Below are 20,541 nucleotides of genomic sequence, written 5' to 3' on the forward strand. Positions count from 1 at the left end.
ATAGCTCTGGGCAGGTTTATTTTGCTCTGTCTCTCATTAATAAGTGATTATTCTATTTAGATTCAGCTGTCACAGAAACTGGACAAGGCAACAAGGAGTCCACCACTGTAACACAGAAAATCTTAGAAGAAGATGGCTCCGGTGATAGTGCTTTGCCAGGAGTAAGCAGAGAGGAGGTCTGTACAATGGGTTCATAATATGCCTTATCTTTTTGTTCCAAGAGTAGGAAAACATATGAATTTCAAGCACTTTTCTCAGGTGGTACCTTTATCTAGTCCGTTTTAGAAGCATGCCGAACAGAAGCAACTTTTTAAATTCTTGAATGTCCTTTCATGGCATCAGACAATAACGCTGACGCTATGCAGAAGTTGGGATCTATAACCATTGAGATGGGCTTGAGATTTTTGACTAACAAACCGAAATTGTTACTTTCAGTTTTGCATTTCTTTATTTTTCATTTAAGAAACTGAGAAACAAAGAAATAACCAACATAAATCCTCGCCTTAAAAGTTCATGTTTTTTGTCCCTTAAAAGTGGGCAGCTTGGTCTTAGTAAATGCCTTGCAGGTGAAAGTGGTATATAAACAGATTTAAAATTAGACCCTTTGAGTTCTCACTAACTGCTTCTGTGTGAAGTACCAAGTGTACAAAAGCAGTTCATTATCAGGTGATTCAAACAGAAGTTAAACTCTAAAACACACTAAACTCTGGAGGCATCCATGTCTAAAATGTGTATCACTGGATTTCCTTAGCTGCCCACAGACTATCTGAAAATGCGTAGTTTATGCAAATTATCTCTTTATAAACCAAACCTTACTCAAGTTACCATCCAAGAGGCTGATCCTATATTCCATGTCTTGGCAAGGGAAAGACCTCCTGGATTGCACTGGAGAAGTATCTGCAACTCCTAGTTATTTCTTTAAGAAGCAGGGTATGCTGCCTACTGACAGCTGCGCACATTAACACCTAGAGAGGAAAAAAAATTCCACTGAAAAAGCAAACAGCAGCTTTCCTGGCATTCACAGTAAAAAGATGCTTTGATTAATAAAATATTAAGACCGAACAACCTTTTTACTCCTAGGTGGCCTTATAAAGGAGCAAAGTTGAAGCAAGTCAGCAAAATTGTTCAGCATTCTTGTATTACTCATGTCTGTGTCGGAGCAGTTATATGAGTAAATGTTGTTTACAGCCATGCCCAGCTTCCCTAGGCTGCCAGCACACTATTGTAGAAGTACTCTAGAGGCTGTATCTGGGCATCTTTCACCTGTCAGAGATGCCTTCCAGAAATCCTGAATAGGCTGTCTTGTTGTAAGTGTCCAACTAGGAATTTCTTTCAGGATCAACTTGCATCAACAGTGTCACTCAGCTTATGATCTTGCTCATGTCTTAGTTATCTATGTTCTCTACTAACATTTTTCCAGATGGGAAAAAAATCTCTAATGGTAATAGATTAAATAATCTCTAGTCTTTGGGAACTTTCCTAGAGACAAAACCCAAAAAGATATTTAAAAAATCAGCTGACAGCTCCTTTGCTGAAAGCTGTCATACTACTTGATGCTTGGATAGTTACTGTATTGCATGCCTCCTAGTTTCACCAGTTACTAAAGAAACTCAAAATATTTCATTGCTTCTATAAAATGTGAGCAAATCCTAGTGCTTGTTTCAAGATATGATACAAAGGTGACTTAAATTTTCCATCATCTATACTGATTTTAATTTGAGTATGTATTAGTGTCTGAGCTTCACCACTGAAAAGGTTTATTTTGTTCCTTAGAAATTTTCTGCTCTTGCTGGTTGTCCATTTTTACTCTTTGTTATCAGTTTCCTCATTTACTCTACTATCACTTTCTTTTTAACCAAAATGGACATATGAAACTCTTTTGTTAGAGTTGTAGATCTCAGGGGACTTGTTTAAAGCATTCCTAAACATTCCTTTTTAACATTCACCATTTTTTTCACAGACAGACTGAGTTTGTGAAACTGATCTTTTCCAAACCTACATTATTGATTTAGACTGTGCAGATCTGTGCAGATATGCAGTTAGACCATGGTCAGTTGCATGTAGGTAACCAGCTCTCATTTTTTCCATCTCAGTGAGCAATTTATTTAAACTTGCATGAATGATCTCTAATATGGACTGCCTTTGCTGAACGGAGTATGTTGTTTGCATGGTGCCTAACAGGTTTCTGACTGCATTGAACAAAGCAGGAGCTCTAGGATAGAGGGAAGAAAAGAGAAAAATGGGAAAAGTAATGCAACACATTTTTCGTATTTCACATTGTATTACTCAGGGCCAGAGAGGTCAGGCAGGAGAGGGTGGGTCCACAGGATCTCCAGGAATGCCAGGAGAAGAAGATGTGGAGAAAAAAGGTCAAGGACCTCCTGGACCTCCAGGGAAACTTGGACAACATGGTCAGCCCGTGAGTATTTTCTGTCTACTGAAAGAATCAATGTATTTTAGAAAGGGTCACTCGTCACACATGCATAAAGGGCTGAAACTTCACACCCTCACACACAGTATCTTAATTCTACAAGATGGGATTTTAGCGCCACCAAATCACCTCAAGAAGTGTCATATCTGCTTTGCAGGTGTGTCAGCAGCTATAAAAGTGTTGATGAGAGACAGTCATCAGAAAGCACAAGGCAAACAGCTGATGTGCTAATATTCATAGAGCAGTACTCTTTGGGCAGCCTTTGCAGTACTGCACCACCCTCCCAGCTGTCACATCTGAACATGCTCAAAGCTGCTGGGCTTCAGAACTCTGAAGCCTCCTTCAGTAGGTTCTGTATATCCAGGATGTCTCATCTGTCATAGCTTTCTGAACCATCAGCAGAAGATGCATACAGTAAAACATGGATATTCACTGGGATTGGACTAGATGACCTTTGCAGGTCCCTTCCAGCCCAAACCTTTCTATGGTTCTATGATAATTCTATAATTCTAATTATATAGAATTATAGATCGGTATCATTCTAAACAGAGGTGCAAAACAGATCACACTGTGAGACAGTATTTCTTACAGTTCCAATTTGTTATTTTGTTACTGCATGACACATCAAGCTATAGTTCATTGCTTTTCTCTTTTGTTGCTTGTTTGTTACAATGATTTATCTACTTGTCTAACAAGGATGTTTTATTTTAGGGCACTCCTGGCAAAAATGGGTTACCCGTAAGTGTCCTTTCATGCATATCTTGGTTAACTGAAGAAAAAAACCAAACCAAAACATTTATCAGAGCCTCGGCTACATGGACCCTTAAGCAGCAAAGTGCCTTCTTCACATCCTCTCTTTAGATGACAGCTCTGGTGCTGCAGTTGACTTCCTCAGGTTGCCTAGAGAGGAGGACCCAGATTTCTAAGAGAAATTTATGATTTCCCAGTTATAAGGAAAGAGACATGGCATGCTATAAGGAGCTCTGCAAGAGTCCAGATCTAGTGACTCTGGTTTGTTTTCAGACAGAAACTTCAAAAAAAGGACAAACTCAGACCCAGACCTCTTCCAGGACAAAACAAAGCTCTTCAATTGACTCTTCAGACACACATGCTGTCATATTGCATGCTCCTAACCTCAGCTGCTATGTAACTTTCCAGATGTACTTCTCACCCCTCAAGTCTTGTGCAGTAATTCAACTGCATTTTCCTGTCTCTGTATTTTACCCTCTCCTCTTTCACATTTGCTGTCATCTTACCGTATTGTTCCTTCCTCCCTTCTCCAGGTGACTGCCATTCATAGGTCAACCACAAGCCACTGAGATTGTATATGCATCCTCCACGGTGAAGTATTGCCCAGCAACCCACACAATAACAAATTCATATTCCATAAAAGTCTCAGCTGCTGTTTGCATATCTGTCCTCTGCAGATGCTTTATTAGCTGGCTTCTTTGTTTCCTTACTCTTACCTGTTGCTCTCACTTCATGCATCTGTGTCCTAACTGAATTCACAAATAGCACCACTTTATAATAGCACTGACTTTTAAGCTAGTGGAAGTTTTTCCTAGCCATTGATCAGCCTCTATAGGAAGAGCATGTGTGTTAAATGTAGAAAAGATGAACATATATAGAAAGGTTATTTGGGATTAATTTGACTAGTGAGTTTTAGAATGAAAAATGTGGTAAAATTGCTATGTAGTACCACACATTTGCTGTCAGGAAGCATTCTGCTTGGTAGGAACTGAATATATTCAGGTGGGCCAAGGCAAAAAGGATTTCAGTAAAAGGTGGGAACAAGCTAATGGCAATGATATGATTTGGTGCACTCAGGGCAGCAGTTTGGAGTAGTGGCAAATATTCTCTTTCAACTATCACTTGTGTATGAGGTTAAAAGTAGGTTTCTTCTAAGAAAGTGTCCATTTTCCCATAATTTGGAAGTTATTAGGGAAGAGGAAGAATTCTAGCCCAGAATTCACCTTCTGAAAGCATTCTCAGCAACTTCAAAATAAATGAAGAGTTTCTTATCTCTTTGATAAGTAAATGGCTAAGAGACAGAAAATTTGAAGAGGAGACTTTTCAGATGCCTGTCCCTACTTGTTCTACTGGAGCATTATAGCTTTCAAAATATTTGTCATCAGATCTGTCTGGTCCACCTGTCAAATCCAAATGAAGCCTGCCAAGTCTTTCCATCTGTATCCTCCAAACAGGCTTCACTGCCACTTTGTTGTGGTCAAAGAGGATTTGGTGAAGCACATTTAGTGCACTGCCAGCCGCAAAGGTGTAAGTCCTGTATCTCCTCGCACTGTGCAAACCAAGAGTTGGAATCTAGCACCCTTATGTCCAGCCTCTATACAGTCTCTTCAACCTGCATAAAAGAGAATGTCTAATTTAAAAATTTACTTCCTTTTAGGGCAAAAATGGACTTCAGGGTTTGCCAGGACTGAAAGGAAAAGCAGGCCTAAAAGGGGAGAAGGTATGTGTCCTGTTAATAACCAGTTATGCTCTCTAAAGACAGTCAGCTCTTTTTCAGCATAATAATACTTAAATTTGAGGAACAGTAGCAAGATCCATCTGCCCGTTTCTGGTTCTTCTAATTGAAAGTGGAAAGGTGAGAATGAATGGGATGCTACATATTAGTGCAGACTAGGGACCTGGCCTGTCACTTTTCCGCTGTGGTCATTGTTGTCACGGAACCAATAAGTTGAGGCTAAATGAAAATTATTGTTCAAATTCAGTTAAAGCTCCACCAACATCGGCTGCTCATTTGCGATGTCACATGTCAGAGCAACTTGATCTAGCTGAAGATGTCCCTGCTCATAGCAGGGGAGTTGGACTTGGTGACCTTTGAATGTCTCTTCCAACCTAGATTCTTCTATGGATTTGTCACTACCACTTCTGATTCTTAAAATTTACAGCAAATGATCCAAAATGTGCAATCGCTCACTTAAAAAGGGAGGGCTCTCAGCCTCAAGGAGTTATTTTGGATGGTGTCCTGATGCAAGGGGAGACTGCAGGCCTGCTGCTCCAAGGAGAACCACCTCCTAACGGCTCTCCAGTGGGCCTTCATTTATAACCTAAGTTTTTGCAGGCTTTTGTCAGGGCTTTGTCAGGAAGGATGACAGAGATACAGCAAGATGAGATGCTTTTTGGGAATGGATACAATTAGGCTTCCAAGACACGACGGTGGTCTAAGTGGGAGGGATTTTTCTTTCTTGTAGTACACACATTTGGAAGAAATTGCATGAAAACAAGCACAAAATTCTAGCAGCAGCTAATGTAATATTCACTGAAAAAAAAAAAAGCAAAGCATATGTTAAAATGAATGAAAAGTATCTGTAAATGAACACGCTGGCAGACAGCGAAAATAACCTCAAATTAACTAAACACATTCTTTGTGAATATGACTGAAGTATCACTATAGGAACCATTTGACAAAGACACAGGGAACAAAGAAATTAATGAATACATTTATCTAATGAATTCTCAAGCGTAAAGGGCAAGTGACCAAGAGGCAGGTAAAACTCAGTGTTTCCTGCTATTAACTGAACATATGCATTTAGAGAACATAAAATGCTAATAAGTCCAGATGACAAATTTGCAGGTCAGAGGGTAAAACATAGATCAGTAGATGCTGGCTAACAGTGTTAGTTATGTCTCTATGACTTCTACCCTGTTAAGAAAGCTCAGTGAAAACAGTCTGTTTTCTCTCCTCCTGGTGCAAGGTGGGAAAGAGATCACACCTCACAGCTCTGCAGTGTCAATATGGAGGGCAGCAATCTGTGCTATGTGAAAGCACTGGTAGAGGGAAAGCTGAGTTTTTCACTCCCAGTGTTGAGAGAAGCTCTGGGAATTGAGCAGTTACATCACTCTTTCTTCACCTTTAAATGTACATCTTTCCTGAAAACAGGATCACCACGTAGGAAGAATGTCTAAAATGCACATTGAGGAACTCATCAGTATGGTGAACTGTGGTTATTGAATGCCAAAGGCAAGAAATGTGAGACAGCTAGGGAGGGAGAAGAAGGCATTGTATTTTTTCCTGGCATTCCCTCCAACAGATGTATTAGGTAAAAAGCGGGCTCAATCACTTTTAGAGGTATACAAGACTTCAAAAAATGAAATTAAATGAGTGCAAATCCTATGATGAGAACAACATGAATAATAAGTAATCATAATGTTTTGCTCTGCCAGCTACTTATGAACCCATTGCCCCCATTTTAGGGGGTGCAGATGCATCCTTCTCCTAAAAGAGTTTAAAATACAAAGGCCAAATATTGCATAGTGAATTCTCCTGAAAAAGGCACATGAGCAGTTGAGAATGAAAAGATACATAATAAAATACTTCCAAATTAGATTAAAACAGTTGGGAAAGAACATCAGTCCTGACTTGAGTGAAAAATGCTGGAGTCAAGCAGAAAATTTAATAGAAGTTGTAAATATCTTAAGAAGAAGCCCTTCAAAACTAGCTTCAGCAAAAGGTTTGGGGTGATGTAAGAAAGCCAAAGTAGAAGAGATGGTAGTAATTATGAGAGAAAATGACACAGTTCTGAACAGGATTTTTTGTTGTCTTGGCAGTCAATAAAGGTCAACACATGGAATAATCATGACATGGTGGTATTGGGGAAAGTATTACAGATGGTGCCAGTGACATGAAAAAATTACTTATTGAGTACCATGGTGTGAACACACTTTCTACTTACTTATTTATGGGCGGATGGGCCTAAAATGTACCCTAAAAATGCAAGACCAAGAGTAAAACATTCTGACAAGATATTTATACTGTCTAACACTGCTAATGCTGCTTGCGCGTTTGCAAAATCATTGCGGAAGCTAGAAAGGGCGAAGTCCTTTCTTCCTTTGCCAATACAAAGATCATGTTTCTTGGGAGCTTGTCTTAGAAATTAACGAAGTTCAACACTGCTCACAGCATCAAAGCAGACACATTTATTATTTCTTGTGACTAGAAATCTACACAGACTGCAGCCAGTGCTGAAAAATCCTGCTCTGCATTTACATGATTAAATCCTTGTTGATTTATCTTCATTCCTGTTTCAGGGTGATCCTGGTGAGGGATTTCCAGGACCCCCTGGACCACCAGGACCCGCAGGACCATCTGCTTCTTCCAGAGGATTAGTGAGTATTTGGGATTCTCTGTCATTGAGCTCAGCTTACCACAGAGGAATCCAGAACTAAGTAGGAGGTTTCCTCTGGCAGAGTAGCCTAACTGCTACAGAGATAATCATGTTTTCTAAAACACTCATGGAGAAGTGCAAATAAATGGCTGGCTAATGTGTAATGTTATTTACATAAACACCCAGTATTCACATTTTAAAAATCCAGGCGATGTGTGTGCTCTCCTAGGCAAGATCAATAATATATGTGAGAACAACAGACCAAAATTTTCTTAAAAAAGCATTATAAATCTGAATTATTCATTTCTTCCCTTTACTGATCACAGAAATGGTTTGACAGTCACATTTGCTGTCATTAACTACTACAACACATACCAGCATGGTGACAGCGTTTATATGTTGAATGTTGAGTACTTAAGCAATGTTAAAGAGTATGTTTCAGCTTCATCTCTTTTCTGTACTTGGGACTTTCCCACTGTTTCCATGAGGATACATGAATATGCAGCTTAAAAAGAATTTTCAGTTCGTGGCATGGGACCTTATTTTACATATAGACGCAGGCCACCACTAACAGCAGTGATGTCCTATAGTGGACTTTTAAACAAAACTATCTGTCACACTGGGTACTGTGAGCATTTAACAAGATAGCTTATAACATATTTCTATGACCAAACTGGATTATGGGCTTCCCTGATCTAGGGTCTGCTAAATTGTACCAATCTGGTTTTGTAGCATTGAAGTAGAGTAACAGTGTTATGAAGGCCTGCACCGTTTAGCCTCCACTGATCCTGACTTGAAGACAGCTTCAGATCACTAGGACAAGGTCCTCCAATCCAACACCTTTTCTCACCCAAAGACTTCTTCTTTAAATGTAGCAGTGAACACCAGGTCCTGCATCCCCTTTACTCTCCTGTTGTCCGTGATAGCAAGATTCAAGACTTCTTATTCTCGAGTGAATGAAGTCTCAGTGCAGTCGTGGAATGCATCCGTTACTCCTGGCCTATTGAAACATTAGCTTTGGTACTACTATAACTGATTCAGGTACTAGTTCTCGGTGCACTTTGGGCTGTAGTTTACAAAGCATACACAGCTATGAAATTCATCAAGGACTTGCAATGGGAATCTGTAATTAATTTACTTTTATATGAGATGATATTTCATTTTCAATGTGGTGGAACTCACATATAAAAAAGTCATACTTCAACAGCCAAGTTTGTTGCACATCTTGGTTTATTCTTTTAATTTTTAAATAATGAGTTCTATGAAACTTTCATAGCAAGTTCTATGAAAATGGATAACTGGACTTCATTTCACTTTGTTGTATATACTATACAGAGAAACTGCAGGATGGCAAATTTTCCATGAATAATACTTTTTTTTCTTTGGAGGTTTCAAAAAAAGTTTTTGACAGGATGTATGCTGCCTATAGTTTTCACTATAGGTTCCACAATTTAGGAAGATTGTTGAAAGCTGAAGAAGCTTGGGTCTATGAGATTGTCATATAGATGATCTTATAGATATAGATTGCAATACTAAAGCCAAACATTTTTCTAACAAAATATTTTAGAAAATGCTTTATTATTTTCCCTTTACAAACTGCCTCTTTAGGTTCAAGTTGTAGGAATCTTAGAATTTGGGTTTTGACCTAAGAGGCACAATCTAGAAAACAGTGGCTACTTGCTTAGGCTCAGTGTCATCGACAAGCTTGCTGAGGGTCACTCAATCCCACTGTCCCTGTTGCCAACAAAAATGTTAAACATGATCAATCCCAGTACTGACATCTGAAGGACACCACTTGTTGCTGATCTCCACTTGGACATCGAGATGGTACGAAACACCAGAAACAGAGCTGAAATGTTTTTATTGTATTACAATTTTCACAATTTATGACAATCTGCTGCAGGGATATTGACTATTATTGTATTTGCTGTAATTGTCAAGTGATATTTTCATTTGCAACTTTAGAAGCAATATTTCAAAATGGAATTCTCCTAATTTCAGAATAGACTGGAACCTGAAGAATCGGGTTCAGGAGACATTGATGGAGAAACTGAGATTTTAAGAGTAAGTATATATTGATATATTGATATTTATTTCTCATTAGCATAATAAAGAGGTTTTCTTTCCTCATCCAGATTGTAGAAGGTCCATTTCACAATGTAAATTTTGTACATGCTTAATTCACGGCATCCAAAAATGCTTTGTAGGGTTTCATTTCAAGATCTGAAAAGGTCTAAATGTATGTGAGTGAGGAAGAAGTATGAGAAAAAGAGAGGACAACAAAGAAGTAAAAGTAAGATGACTTTTTAAAATTAGAACATGCTTTTAATCTGATTCTAAGACCGTAAAGAGGAGAAAGACACGAATTACACAGTTCTTTGCTTCCTTTAATTTGTAATACCTGTTCTAAAAATTAAATATGTCTGTATGAAACATTTTACACTACAACTTCCACTGTTGATCCATTTTAATGGCAATTTGAACTTCCTTGTGTCCTTGCCCTTCTGAAGAATTTTAACACTGTCACATGAAGGCTGGGTAGCAGAGAGAGATGCTTTGGCTTAGTGCATGTAAGATTTTCATGTACATGTTCCTGAGTGAGGTTCTCTGGGCTGTGTAACATGGGATACCAGACTTCTGTCCCTGGGAAGGAGTGCCATGTCCCAAAATTTCAAACTGTCCACGTTTGCCTGCTAATCAGTAAAAAGGATGGACTTGCACATAAGAAAGAGTATTTGTAAACCTACTATTTCTCCTCAAGTAACATATTTCATTCATTATATTAAATTTAAATGCTCGTGTCTACACAGGATAGATGTTTGGAGCAAATGCCATTTTTACAGCACTAAGCACAGTGAGATCTTGACAATGAGTACTCATTCTCAGTGCTGCAGCAATAGCATCAAGAAACCCTTTTGAAATAAACAGAGAAAAAACTAACCTGTTCCCTGTGCTCAGTGATTGCTTGATTTCATTTTGGTTAAGCTTAACATTAGGTTGACCACTGGTATATCTCTAAAGTCTTTACTGCACTAAAAAGAGCCGAGACAGAATTTTTTGGTTTTTAACTTCCTGCTTGCTGTGCATGCCATAAGGTGAGGTGGCATAATTCAGAGAGAGAGGATGGAATCAGTGTGACCCTAGGTGAAGTGTGTATCTGTGAATATAAAATTGGGTCTTAATGAAGCAGAGGGTGGACGGTACCTCAAGCTGATAATTTTATGAATCTGAATAGTCTGTGTGAACTTTTCCTCATCCATATATGTACAAATGAACCTGGCTAGGGTCATTTCTAACAATTATACTGATTTTTCAAGGGTCCTCCTGGGCCACCAGGGCCTCCCGGACTGCCTGGTCTCCCAGGAAAGCCTGCACCCGATTCAGGTGTAGGACCTCCTGGGTCACCAGGGGAAGACGGAGCTTCTGGTGAAGAAGGCCCTGAGGTGAGTACCCATTTATGCACAAACATTAATGTTGTTTCTGTCCTACAACACTAAGTGCTAAGTCTTACATCTCATATAATTCTTAATAATATTGCAGAATATTTTTAATTTAAGAGCTTGGATTTTATGCATACTTTGTAAAAAAAAATTATATAATAAATGTCTAGTTAACCAAAGCATATTACTCCACAGCAGGATGTACATTTGGCAGACATACTGGTGAATCTGGACCAGAATAAATAAAAAGTAAGGATGTTTTACCAACACTGCATAAGGCTAAGGATCACTTTTCCTGTTGTGCTTTCCAGAAAATGAAGTTTGCTAAATTACTTCCCCAATCTGCAGAGAATTTTTAGCATAACTTGAATTAAATAAATTTCCTCCTTCAGGAAATCTCCTCCTTCTTCTTCAGCTACATAGAAACACTCCCACTAAGTGCTGTGAATTCTTCAGACTAAGAGAATGGTAATGCTAAAGACCATGGCACTGAAGCAGTTTAGGTATATGCTTCATTGTACCTTTTGTCTCACTTTAAGCATGAACATAAGTCCTTCTATAATATAACTAGGAAAAAGGCGTAGCTTTTCTACATAAATGCAAAACCCAGCTAGTCTTCGCTTGCATTCAATGAATTACCTTACTTTGTAGTTCAATTGTCTGAAGGTAAGCTGTTTTGTCACTGAATGAGTGGCTTAGACCTAGCAAAAACCCACATCCTCTGGGATTTAGGGGAGTATCAAGCATTCTAAAAAGTCCTGCAGAGACCTGTCATGAAAATGCCTATTTTGGAAACATTTCTCAGAACCCACAGTGTCTTCAGAACCACAGTATCCTTAGAGAAGAATTATAGGTCTTCTGCCCTCTAATGTAAGTTCAGTGTTGCTCCCCAGTGCTCATATATTCAAAATGGAAAAGCATTTTTTAGTGAAATGAAGACTCTTAGCATCTTAAGGCTTACTATCAGAAGCAGTCTGCTCCATGACTAGGCATGTTTTCCCATGGTTTTCTTTATGTTTAGATAAAAATTCTAAAAAAAAAAAAAATAAAAATACAGAAAGTCTAGGATTAGTAAAAGCAAAATTACTTAAAAGAAGTCAATTACTTGAAGTTGTGTGCAGGCTGAAGTTCTTCCTAAATCAAGAACTTTGTGACATAACATTTCTTCTGATGAGAAGCATGTCTTGGAAATGTTTGGGTAAAGGCTGCCTTTTGCAATGGGAAATACTGCTTCTCTAACTGCTCCACATTGCATCTGATACTGATGTGATATTGATGTGATTAAACACATATTTCCTAAATGCTACATGAAATTGAAGTGCTTCATGGCATTGTATATGGATATTTTCTATGGTAATTTTTTAAAAGCAGTTCACAAATGAAAGAATACACCCTGAAGTGAGTAACAAACCTCCAAGTGTTGCTTGCTAGCTACATGACAGAGACTACTCAAAAGCTATAAAGGAAACAAGCAATTTTGGAGCAATGAAACTTAGAATTGCTAAGCAGTTAAGGGAAAATAGTCGCTAAAATTTAGAACAATTATTGTTGTTAGCCCAGCCTCTCTTCTAATTTTCCTGTGTCTATGGCAAAATACAACGTCATTATGCTTGAAGCATACTGAAAATATTTCCCTTTCATATTGAAAAGAATTGATTAGTTATTTTATCACATACAGTGCATCCAAAGGGAAAAATGGAAGAGGGAGGAGTTAAGGAGTACAGGGAAAATGAGGCCTTTGTGACCATTCTGAAAACACCAGAGGAAAATAATGTTTCCATCTCCTTCTGCAGCCATACATGTCCTTCCCTATAATAGATGAATAAATACATGGATAAAAACTCTCAGAGGCCAGAATGCACACCTGTAAACCTAATGAAAGGCTCTCAGAGCCAAATTAAAAAAGCACAGGGCATATAAATACGTGTGTAACTGTTCCCTTTCTTGCATGCATAGTTACTGAGGGCTGGACTTCAATACTTCACAGATTAACTGGTTGACCCTACAAAGCCATTTTTTCCCAGCTGGGCTGCTCACTCAAATGCATGCTAAGTCATGGATACAACACAATTGAGTGGAGAACTAAAAATACGTTTCTCAAGGCAAAATTAAAGTGAGGCACAAAGAAAACCTGGTCCACTTTCTGACTTTGTCAATACCAACACTTTCTCAGCTAGCCCTCGTCTGGCACTGAGGTTGCCAAAAGTGTGAATGGCTGATGTGCCACCATCAACCCCCATCACATCTGTAATAGTGTTGTCAAAACCTGCTTGGATAGCCCCATTATTTTTCATGTTAACTGTATATTTACATTATGCTTGTTTATATGATTTTGTATTATTTTGTGATTCATTTATACCTTTATATATATTGTTTGAAATATAGTTAGATACAGTTTTGATACAAAGTAAAACTCAAAAGACAAGAAATACAAATGATTGGTTGAACTTAATGGTGTTATATGCTACCTGGTGCTGCACATTAGTCTTTTATAATGTTGTATCATCAGTTGATCGAAAATACTTACATACATGTATTCTCAAGTGGCACCTGCTTTAGATTTACATCTTTACAGATGTATAGATTTTATATGTTTTCATACTTTATAGATTTACCCTGGTTTACATCTACAGGGTCCTCAAGGTCCTCCTGGTCTTGATGGAGTGGCTGGCCCACCAGGACAGAAGGGAGAAAAGGTAAGTCTGTCTTGCTCCCCCTTCAACGGAAAATCTTTGTCAGTTCTAGGCTGAAAAAAATCATAAATAATTGCCCCTGCAATGCAGTGTTGGCTGGCTTCAGTTGGTTTTAATTGAATGGAGCTGCTAATAGCTTATTAGAATGTATCCCAAAAGGCATATTCAGAAATCCAGAATTCCCTGTTGGGTACAGTCTCATTTTCTGCAGCATGCAGTATTCAAAATTCAATATGAGCTACTTTTGGGGAGAAAGAAAACTCCAGTTAATCCAGACTGGCAGACTGACAGCATATTCCCTCGCAGCAGCCCATATTTGCCTGAACTGCTGACTACTCCACTGCTGCTGCCCTCAGCTAGGATATGCCACTTCCACATTTGTGGCGGTTTCAGCCCTGCTTCAACTCTTAATGAGATGTTTCAGGATCCTAACCTGGCAGCCAAGGGTTACTTAGTTTTCTGCTCACTTGCTGCACTATTTGGCTTCATGCATGATCAGATGAGTACTTTAGATAGAAAAAGGGGAGGAGTGGAGAACATATAGATGAAAGCAAGGGATCATAGCATCCAGGAGATAGACTTTCTTGTGTTGCCATAGAACCAAAAACTATCTATGCAAAATTGCTACCCCTTTTTAAGTTTGCCCAAATTATTGCATTCATTTTTTTGCACCCAACTTTAATTTTTTGAAATTTTAATTAGAATTGAGGCACCACATATTTGCATCTGCTCAATACAATCCCCAACACCTTGGGATAATGGTATTTTTCAATTTCTACTAAAAACCTTGATTTAACCTATATTGCAATTTCTATTTTTAATCATTATTTCAGATTAATCCAGAGAAGATTAGGGGGGAAAACTGCAGGTTGCATTGAAAATAAAGTCAGTTTATTCCTTGAAGTGGAATTTGGTGGGTGTTTTGCCATTACTTTTGGAAGAAAATATTGTTATCATTTTAATCCTGGTCCTTACTCATTTTTTTCATACCTCACTAGGACAATATTTCTATTGAATGACTAAGGACAGGAGCTTGCCAGTATAACAATCCTGTTAGATTTAGTGCAATTTGGAAAAGAAGTATTTACGTGCTGTGAATTTCTGTCTACTCCAAGAACTAGAAGTGGATAAAACAGTATCTAAGTAAAGTAAAAAAGCAAATCAAATGACTTGATTGCTGCAGAGGAACCTTAAGATCATATTTATCATCATATCCCTTATTTGGAATGATGCCCTAGACAAATTGTGTGGGATCAGTTTCTAATTCTGTGATATCCCATGAGAGTTTTGACATTTAAGTTCAGAAGCATGAGGATGTGACCCTCAATGTTTAATTGTATGTGCTCCAGACACAGAATCTGCAGAAATAGCTGAAATACAAGATAGCATCCTGACTACATACCAGACCAGAGCTATTCATCTGTTGTTATAACTCCTGAATTACAGATTTTTTCTTTTTTAAATAAGAAAACAATGTTTTCTTATGTTTAATGTTTCATGCAAAGAACATTATGACATCAAATTAAACAACAAAGAAATCTGCAGATATTTTAATTAAGCAAAAATACTATAAGTGTGTTTCTGTTGTGTGTCTAATGCTCTTACTGTAAGTAATTACATTGGTTTTCTTTTACAGGGTGATAAAGGTCTTCCTGGTTCTGCTGGCCCAAAGGTAAAAAAAATAAAAACAGTGTCTTTATAGGATAACAATATCACTGTAATAAAACCTGTTACTGAAAAGGTGTGAGAAGTGTAAGTTTATTATTGTGAAACCTAATGAAGTTGGCAAACTAGGCTTCTCAGCTGACCAATGTACAAAAGAAGTGTGACCAAGAGGTTGCGGAAGGTGATTTTTCCCTCATCTCTCATGAGACCCCACCTGGAGTACCTGGAGTACTGTGTTCAGCTCTGGGACCCCTAAAGTAAGAAAGACATGCACCTGCTTGAGTGGGTCCAGGTTAGAGCCAGGAAGATGACCAGGGAGATGCCTCTTCCTTGAAAGTGTCCAAGGCCAGGTTGGATGGCGCTTTGAGAAAGGTATCCCTGCCCATGGCAGGGAGGTTGGATCTACATGATCTTTAAGGTCCTTTCCAACCCAAAACATTCTATGTTCTATGATTCTACTTACTTGCGTTTACTTATTCATGTTCTGTTTACCAGTAGATTGACCTTTTATTTCAGGGTGATACTGGAGACACTGGGTCAATAGGCTCTAAAGGAGAAGCTGGTGCTGTTGGGTCTCCTGGGAAACCTGGACCACCAGGACCTCCTGGCCCCCCTGGGCCCCCTGGACCTCCTGGACCCCCAGGACTCAGCTACAGTTTGGGATTTGAGGTATTTTACTATCATGGGGCTTGTAGTAGCTATGAATCTATTTCCTTCAGAGGAAGCAGAGCTCAAAGCTGAATTGACAACAGATGACAGTAATTTGCTCAAGACTGAAATTTTCCTACAATTCCTTTTACTTTTGACCATATAATTGACCATGTTAGACTATGGAATTAATGGATTTCCTGGGGCAATTTTCATGAAACTATTCAATAGTAACAGCATTCAGATGCTATTTTTGATGCTTATATCATTGCTAATATAAAATACTCAAATATTGTACTACAAGGGAAATCTTCAGCACTTTATTTTTTTCATGTAAATAATTTAAAGCAATGATCTAAATACACATAGGGACCTGTCAGTATTCATTGAAATCAAACTGTGGGTCCCCCTTAAGCTATGACATCCTCACTGTCATTCTTGAGGCTACAAGTTTAGTTTAGGCATGTCACTTATGTAGCATGTAAATACAGAGACAGATGTTGGACATTTCTGGCCTCATGGTCTGTTCTACTCAGAGGAAAGGTATTCTATTAAAAAAAAAACCAAAACCAACAAAACAAACCAAAAAACGATAAATCGCAGGTGCTACTCTTTCTGCTTCTGAAAATAATACCTTCATCACTTTAAAATATGACATCTGGCCAGCTTAAACTGAGTTTAACATGCCTTTTGAGAACTTCTCACTTAGGTGATGCTTTTGGAGCAAAAAGTTGCTTTGCAGAAAAGAAAGGCAAAGGGAGCATGCTCAAGTTCAAGAGCAAGAGCTGCTGCATTAACATATTTACAAAGAGAGGTTGGAAAATTGCCTACATCAGCACTGACATATGAGTCATCCTTTTTTAAATATTTCCATGCATTTTTCATTTTTAATTTAGCTGCTTAACTCAGGAAAGTCTTTCCAGGGTTTTCATGGTTTTACATCATGTGATATAGTACAAGATTTCATAGAAACTGAGGGCAGTTTCAGCAGAGAAGTAAACAACATCTAACCAAAACTGTGGCCATCTGTAGAACTGCTGCAGTAAAGTTCTGTTTAAAATATACCAGTTTACTCACACACGTTTCTCCTAGCGTTTGCCTCTTTTGTATTTCTTTTTTCCTTACTCTAGAGACACTTTGAGTACTCCAAGAACAGAGGTGACCACTAGCTCTTGTTTAGAGACATATTCTGATTTCTGATGTCCAGCTAAATAATATTGTACTGCATACATTACTGGTTAATAATCTCACTGATGTCAGTGGCTTTTAATGGATGAAAAATCTCTCCAGCAGTTCACAAGTTCTTAATCACCAGCACTGTAATTTTTAGCAAGGAACAGCATAAAGTCTAAGCATACAAACACTTCATTGCCTTAACTTAGGCACACTATAAAGGCTAGTATAGACTCTTCTCCTGAATAAATATGTACTTGTCTCAGAATGGCATAAGGACAATGGTAAGCCACAACTTCATCCTAGTCCTGGTCTGAGTTTTAGCCCAGGACAATGGCTTGTCTGACTTACAGTCATCTTCTGTGACCCTTGAGGATCCAGTGTTAAGAGATTCTCCAGTCTTCTCCATTCACACTATCTGAGTAGAAGCCAACTTTGCCTCATTGTGCCACCAGAGTTCCCATGTACATAGGTGTTTAGGACCAAACTCTGTTACTTCTGATACCTAGCTCTCAGAGGAAGAAAGTTAGCAGATGAGCAGAAGAGAGTGGAAACAGGAAGTCCCCAGTTTTATGAACACAAACACAGAAGGATCCCCACTCTAACTGCAGAAACAATATCTTCAATGGCTTCATCTTGAACTTCATCTAATCCAAACAGAATTAGCATGATTGTCATTTCCCTGAGAGGAATATTGCTGTTAACAGGCTTGCTAGTTCTAGCTGATCTTTTGGATGCCCACCCCTGCCATCTGTTAAGGCAGCATTGTGGTCTGCCAGTTCTTTAGGGCAACACTACCTTTTGGTTGGCAGTCTGTTTATTGCTGCAAGGCTGTTTCTGCAAAACATTCCTGTTAGCACTTGCTAGCATCTGTGATCAGCTATGTGCAAAAACCAAATGGCATGGGGTTTGCCGGCACTTGTGCCTGCCAAAAAACAGTTTGAGCTGCAGAAGGTACCTGGTAAACCCATTAAAAACATGCAGATGTCAAAAGCGATGGTGTGTAATATAAAGCAAGCATCAAGCACTCATTTAAAAGGAAAAAAATATTGGCACAGTGGAGGCAAGTGAAAGAAGGACCCAGAAGCATAGCTTGTGGTTTAATATAAGTAGCTAGCATTTGATTAAACAGGGAAAAAATATCAGCAGATTGTGTGCTGATATTTGATACGCCAATAGCAGATGGAGAAGCAAAATAAAAGTATGAATAATATTCAATCTCAGGTGAAGTTGCATGAAAGGACTTGACCAACCTGATGACTCAATGTCTCCCACCATGGTCCTTGAAAGGAAGGTCCTGATTCCACCTGTGCACTCTTTCTGCTTCTCTTATTTTTTCAATTCTCATGGGGTTGGTGGGAAAGGGTAAAAGAATAAGATCTCTCTTTTTCACTGGAGTCAGATCAGTTGATGTTTTCCATAACTTTGGCATTAGGTTGTCATTCCATAGCAGCATAACCTGATCTAATTGGTCTTTCACCTTTTCCTTTACATCTCCAGAGTGCACCAGATCTGTGATAATGTGAGCCATTTCAAGACACTAACTAGCAAAAAGCTAAGTAGGCAAGGAGTAAAGGATCTCTAAATATGATAAGCTGATACAAAGGCTCATTGTCACTAAGAGAAGGAGATTCTGCTTTGCTCCTGCTACCAGCTAAAGCCATTCCTGGCACAGGCCTGCCATTCATATTCACTAACATCCAGTGTGCCATCAATCAATACTTCCACAAGCCAATTTAATTTACTAACATTTTAGAGAACCATCCCACTGTCAAAAAGTAATGTATTTTTTGCCATTTAAGTGATTTAAAGTGGCTCACAGGAAAGTGAGAGAATTAAACACATGGCACTGTGTTTAAACTGATGTTGAAAATTAAGGCTATATGGCTGTGAGCAGCAAAGTGGAGCAAAGAAAGATTAAGATTTTCCCTTTTCAGAAAAAGGAAACAATTAAGCCAACACAGCTGAATTTAAAACTGCAGCTAAAAGCAAGTGAACAGTTTCCTGCTGCCATGGTTCATCCAACTGGTTTGAAGTACAGTCTGACAAGTTCTAGATTAAGAATAAGGCAAGATATAGGAATATGTGGTGGTGGTGGTGCTGGGGATAAAACACATTATTATGGCAGCCTGCAATTTTATTTCTTTGGTTGCTTTGGAACTGGCAGTTCCTGGTTCTGACACAGACTGGTAAATTGGCAAGACTGTAAAGACTAGATTTTCTGTAAGCAGTATCAACATGTCCTTCTTGCATTTGAGTGGAACCTATCTCTAGAATATCATACATTGGTAGAAAAAGGGTTCATGAGGGAAAACAAATACATTTTGGTTCAGTATCTTTCCAGCTTTCTACAGGACTCCAGAAAACAGAGCAGCTGGGGCAAAAAACAACAACCCACAAGAAACCAACAAAACAAACAAATCAACCAACCAAAAGACAAATTCTCTAGCATTTTTTTTCTTTTTCATTAGGACATGGAAGGATCAGGTAGCATTGACCTATTAAGCGAATCCAGAATTCCAGGATCAAGAGGGCCAAAGGTAAGTGAATGCTTTGGAAGAGGGGAATATTTTTTGGTTTTTAGGTTGGTTTTTGTGTCCTGCTCTCTGCTTTTTGGAAACACAGAGCCCCAGTCAACTGTAGGTTTGGGATCACTGCACTGGATGCAATTGCTGTGGAATAGCACTAAAATATCTGTGTCCTCCAAAGAATCTGAGTGGTATTTCTCTGATACCTAGTTAGCTGATGATTTTTAAATTCTGCTCTGGTGTGTTTCTGAGACACTAAAGGATGAAATATTTTTTTATTATTATTATCTAGCTCTCTATTTCTTGTTTTACCCTAATAGATGCCCTTCTTATTTATGAAGATGAATTACATATACTACTGAAATTGAAATGTCATAGTTTAACAATCAAATGTGCATAATCTGAAATGCCACTTTTAAACTAAAGAAATGTTCCCAGTAGTGTGGAAGCAATGTCCTAGAATAAGGGGTGTTTTTTCCTCCATCACTGTACCTTAGGAGATTTTTGGTAGAGTCGGCTGCTTTAAAACACCAGGTAGAGAATATGTGAATACAATGCGTGAATTCTTACCTGAACATTTAGATTTCTCCTCATTCTCAGCAATAACATTAAAACTGTAGCCTGTGATGTCTTCCATAAAGCACGCAATTATCCAGCATTCCTTCTCCCAGAGCTGTCTGCATTGTTCTAGTTTGGTCTTCAGAAGTCCTACCCCTGTGCTCACTCCAAAACAAATGTTCAAACTTTCAAAGCGTAGTTTTGACAGAATGAGTCTTATTACCTAAATTTGGAGAAAGTGATGATGATGACCTTGGGTTATGGTAGATGCCAGAT

The 20,541-nt window shown here is 38.5% G+C and overlaps 1 protein-coding gene across 1 annotated transcript in view; it reads left to right on the top strand.

Moving 5' to 3' along the window:
* The window catches only part of COL15A1 (collagen type XV alpha 1 chain), a gene marked incomplete at both ends in the record, with an annotated part of 112,733 nt that overhangs the window by 42,743 nt on the left and 49,449 nt on the right, over nucleotides 1-20,541 (top strand). The window contains 11 exons of the mRNA XM_080609659.1: nucleotides 61-176; nucleotides 2,291-2,419; nucleotides 3,143-3,169; nucleotides 4,839-4,901; nucleotides 7,484-7,561; nucleotides 9,562-9,624; nucleotides 10,878-11,003; nucleotides 13,634-13,696; nucleotides 15,330-15,365; nucleotides 15,875-16,027; nucleotides 19,651-19,719. Of these exons, the coding sequence (XP_080465785.1) occupies nucleotides 61-176; nucleotides 2,291-2,419; nucleotides 3,143-3,169; nucleotides 4,839-4,901; nucleotides 7,484-7,561; nucleotides 9,562-9,624; nucleotides 10,878-11,003; nucleotides 13,634-13,696; nucleotides 15,330-15,365; nucleotides 15,875-16,027; nucleotides 19,651-19,719 (923 nt within the window). The remainder of the gene's footprint in view (nucleotides 1-60; nucleotides 177-2,290; nucleotides 2,420-3,142; nucleotides 3,170-4,838; nucleotides 4,902-7,483; nucleotides 7,562-9,561; nucleotides 9,625-10,877; nucleotides 11,004-13,633; nucleotides 13,697-15,329; nucleotides 15,366-15,874; nucleotides 16,028-19,650; nucleotides 19,720-20,541) is intronic.

Source organism: Psittacula echo, assembly GCF_963264785.1.
Source record: "Psittacula echo genome assembly, chromosome: 2".
NCBI lineage: Eukaryota > Metazoa > Chordata > Aves > Psittaciformes > Psittacidae > Psittacula > Psittacula echo.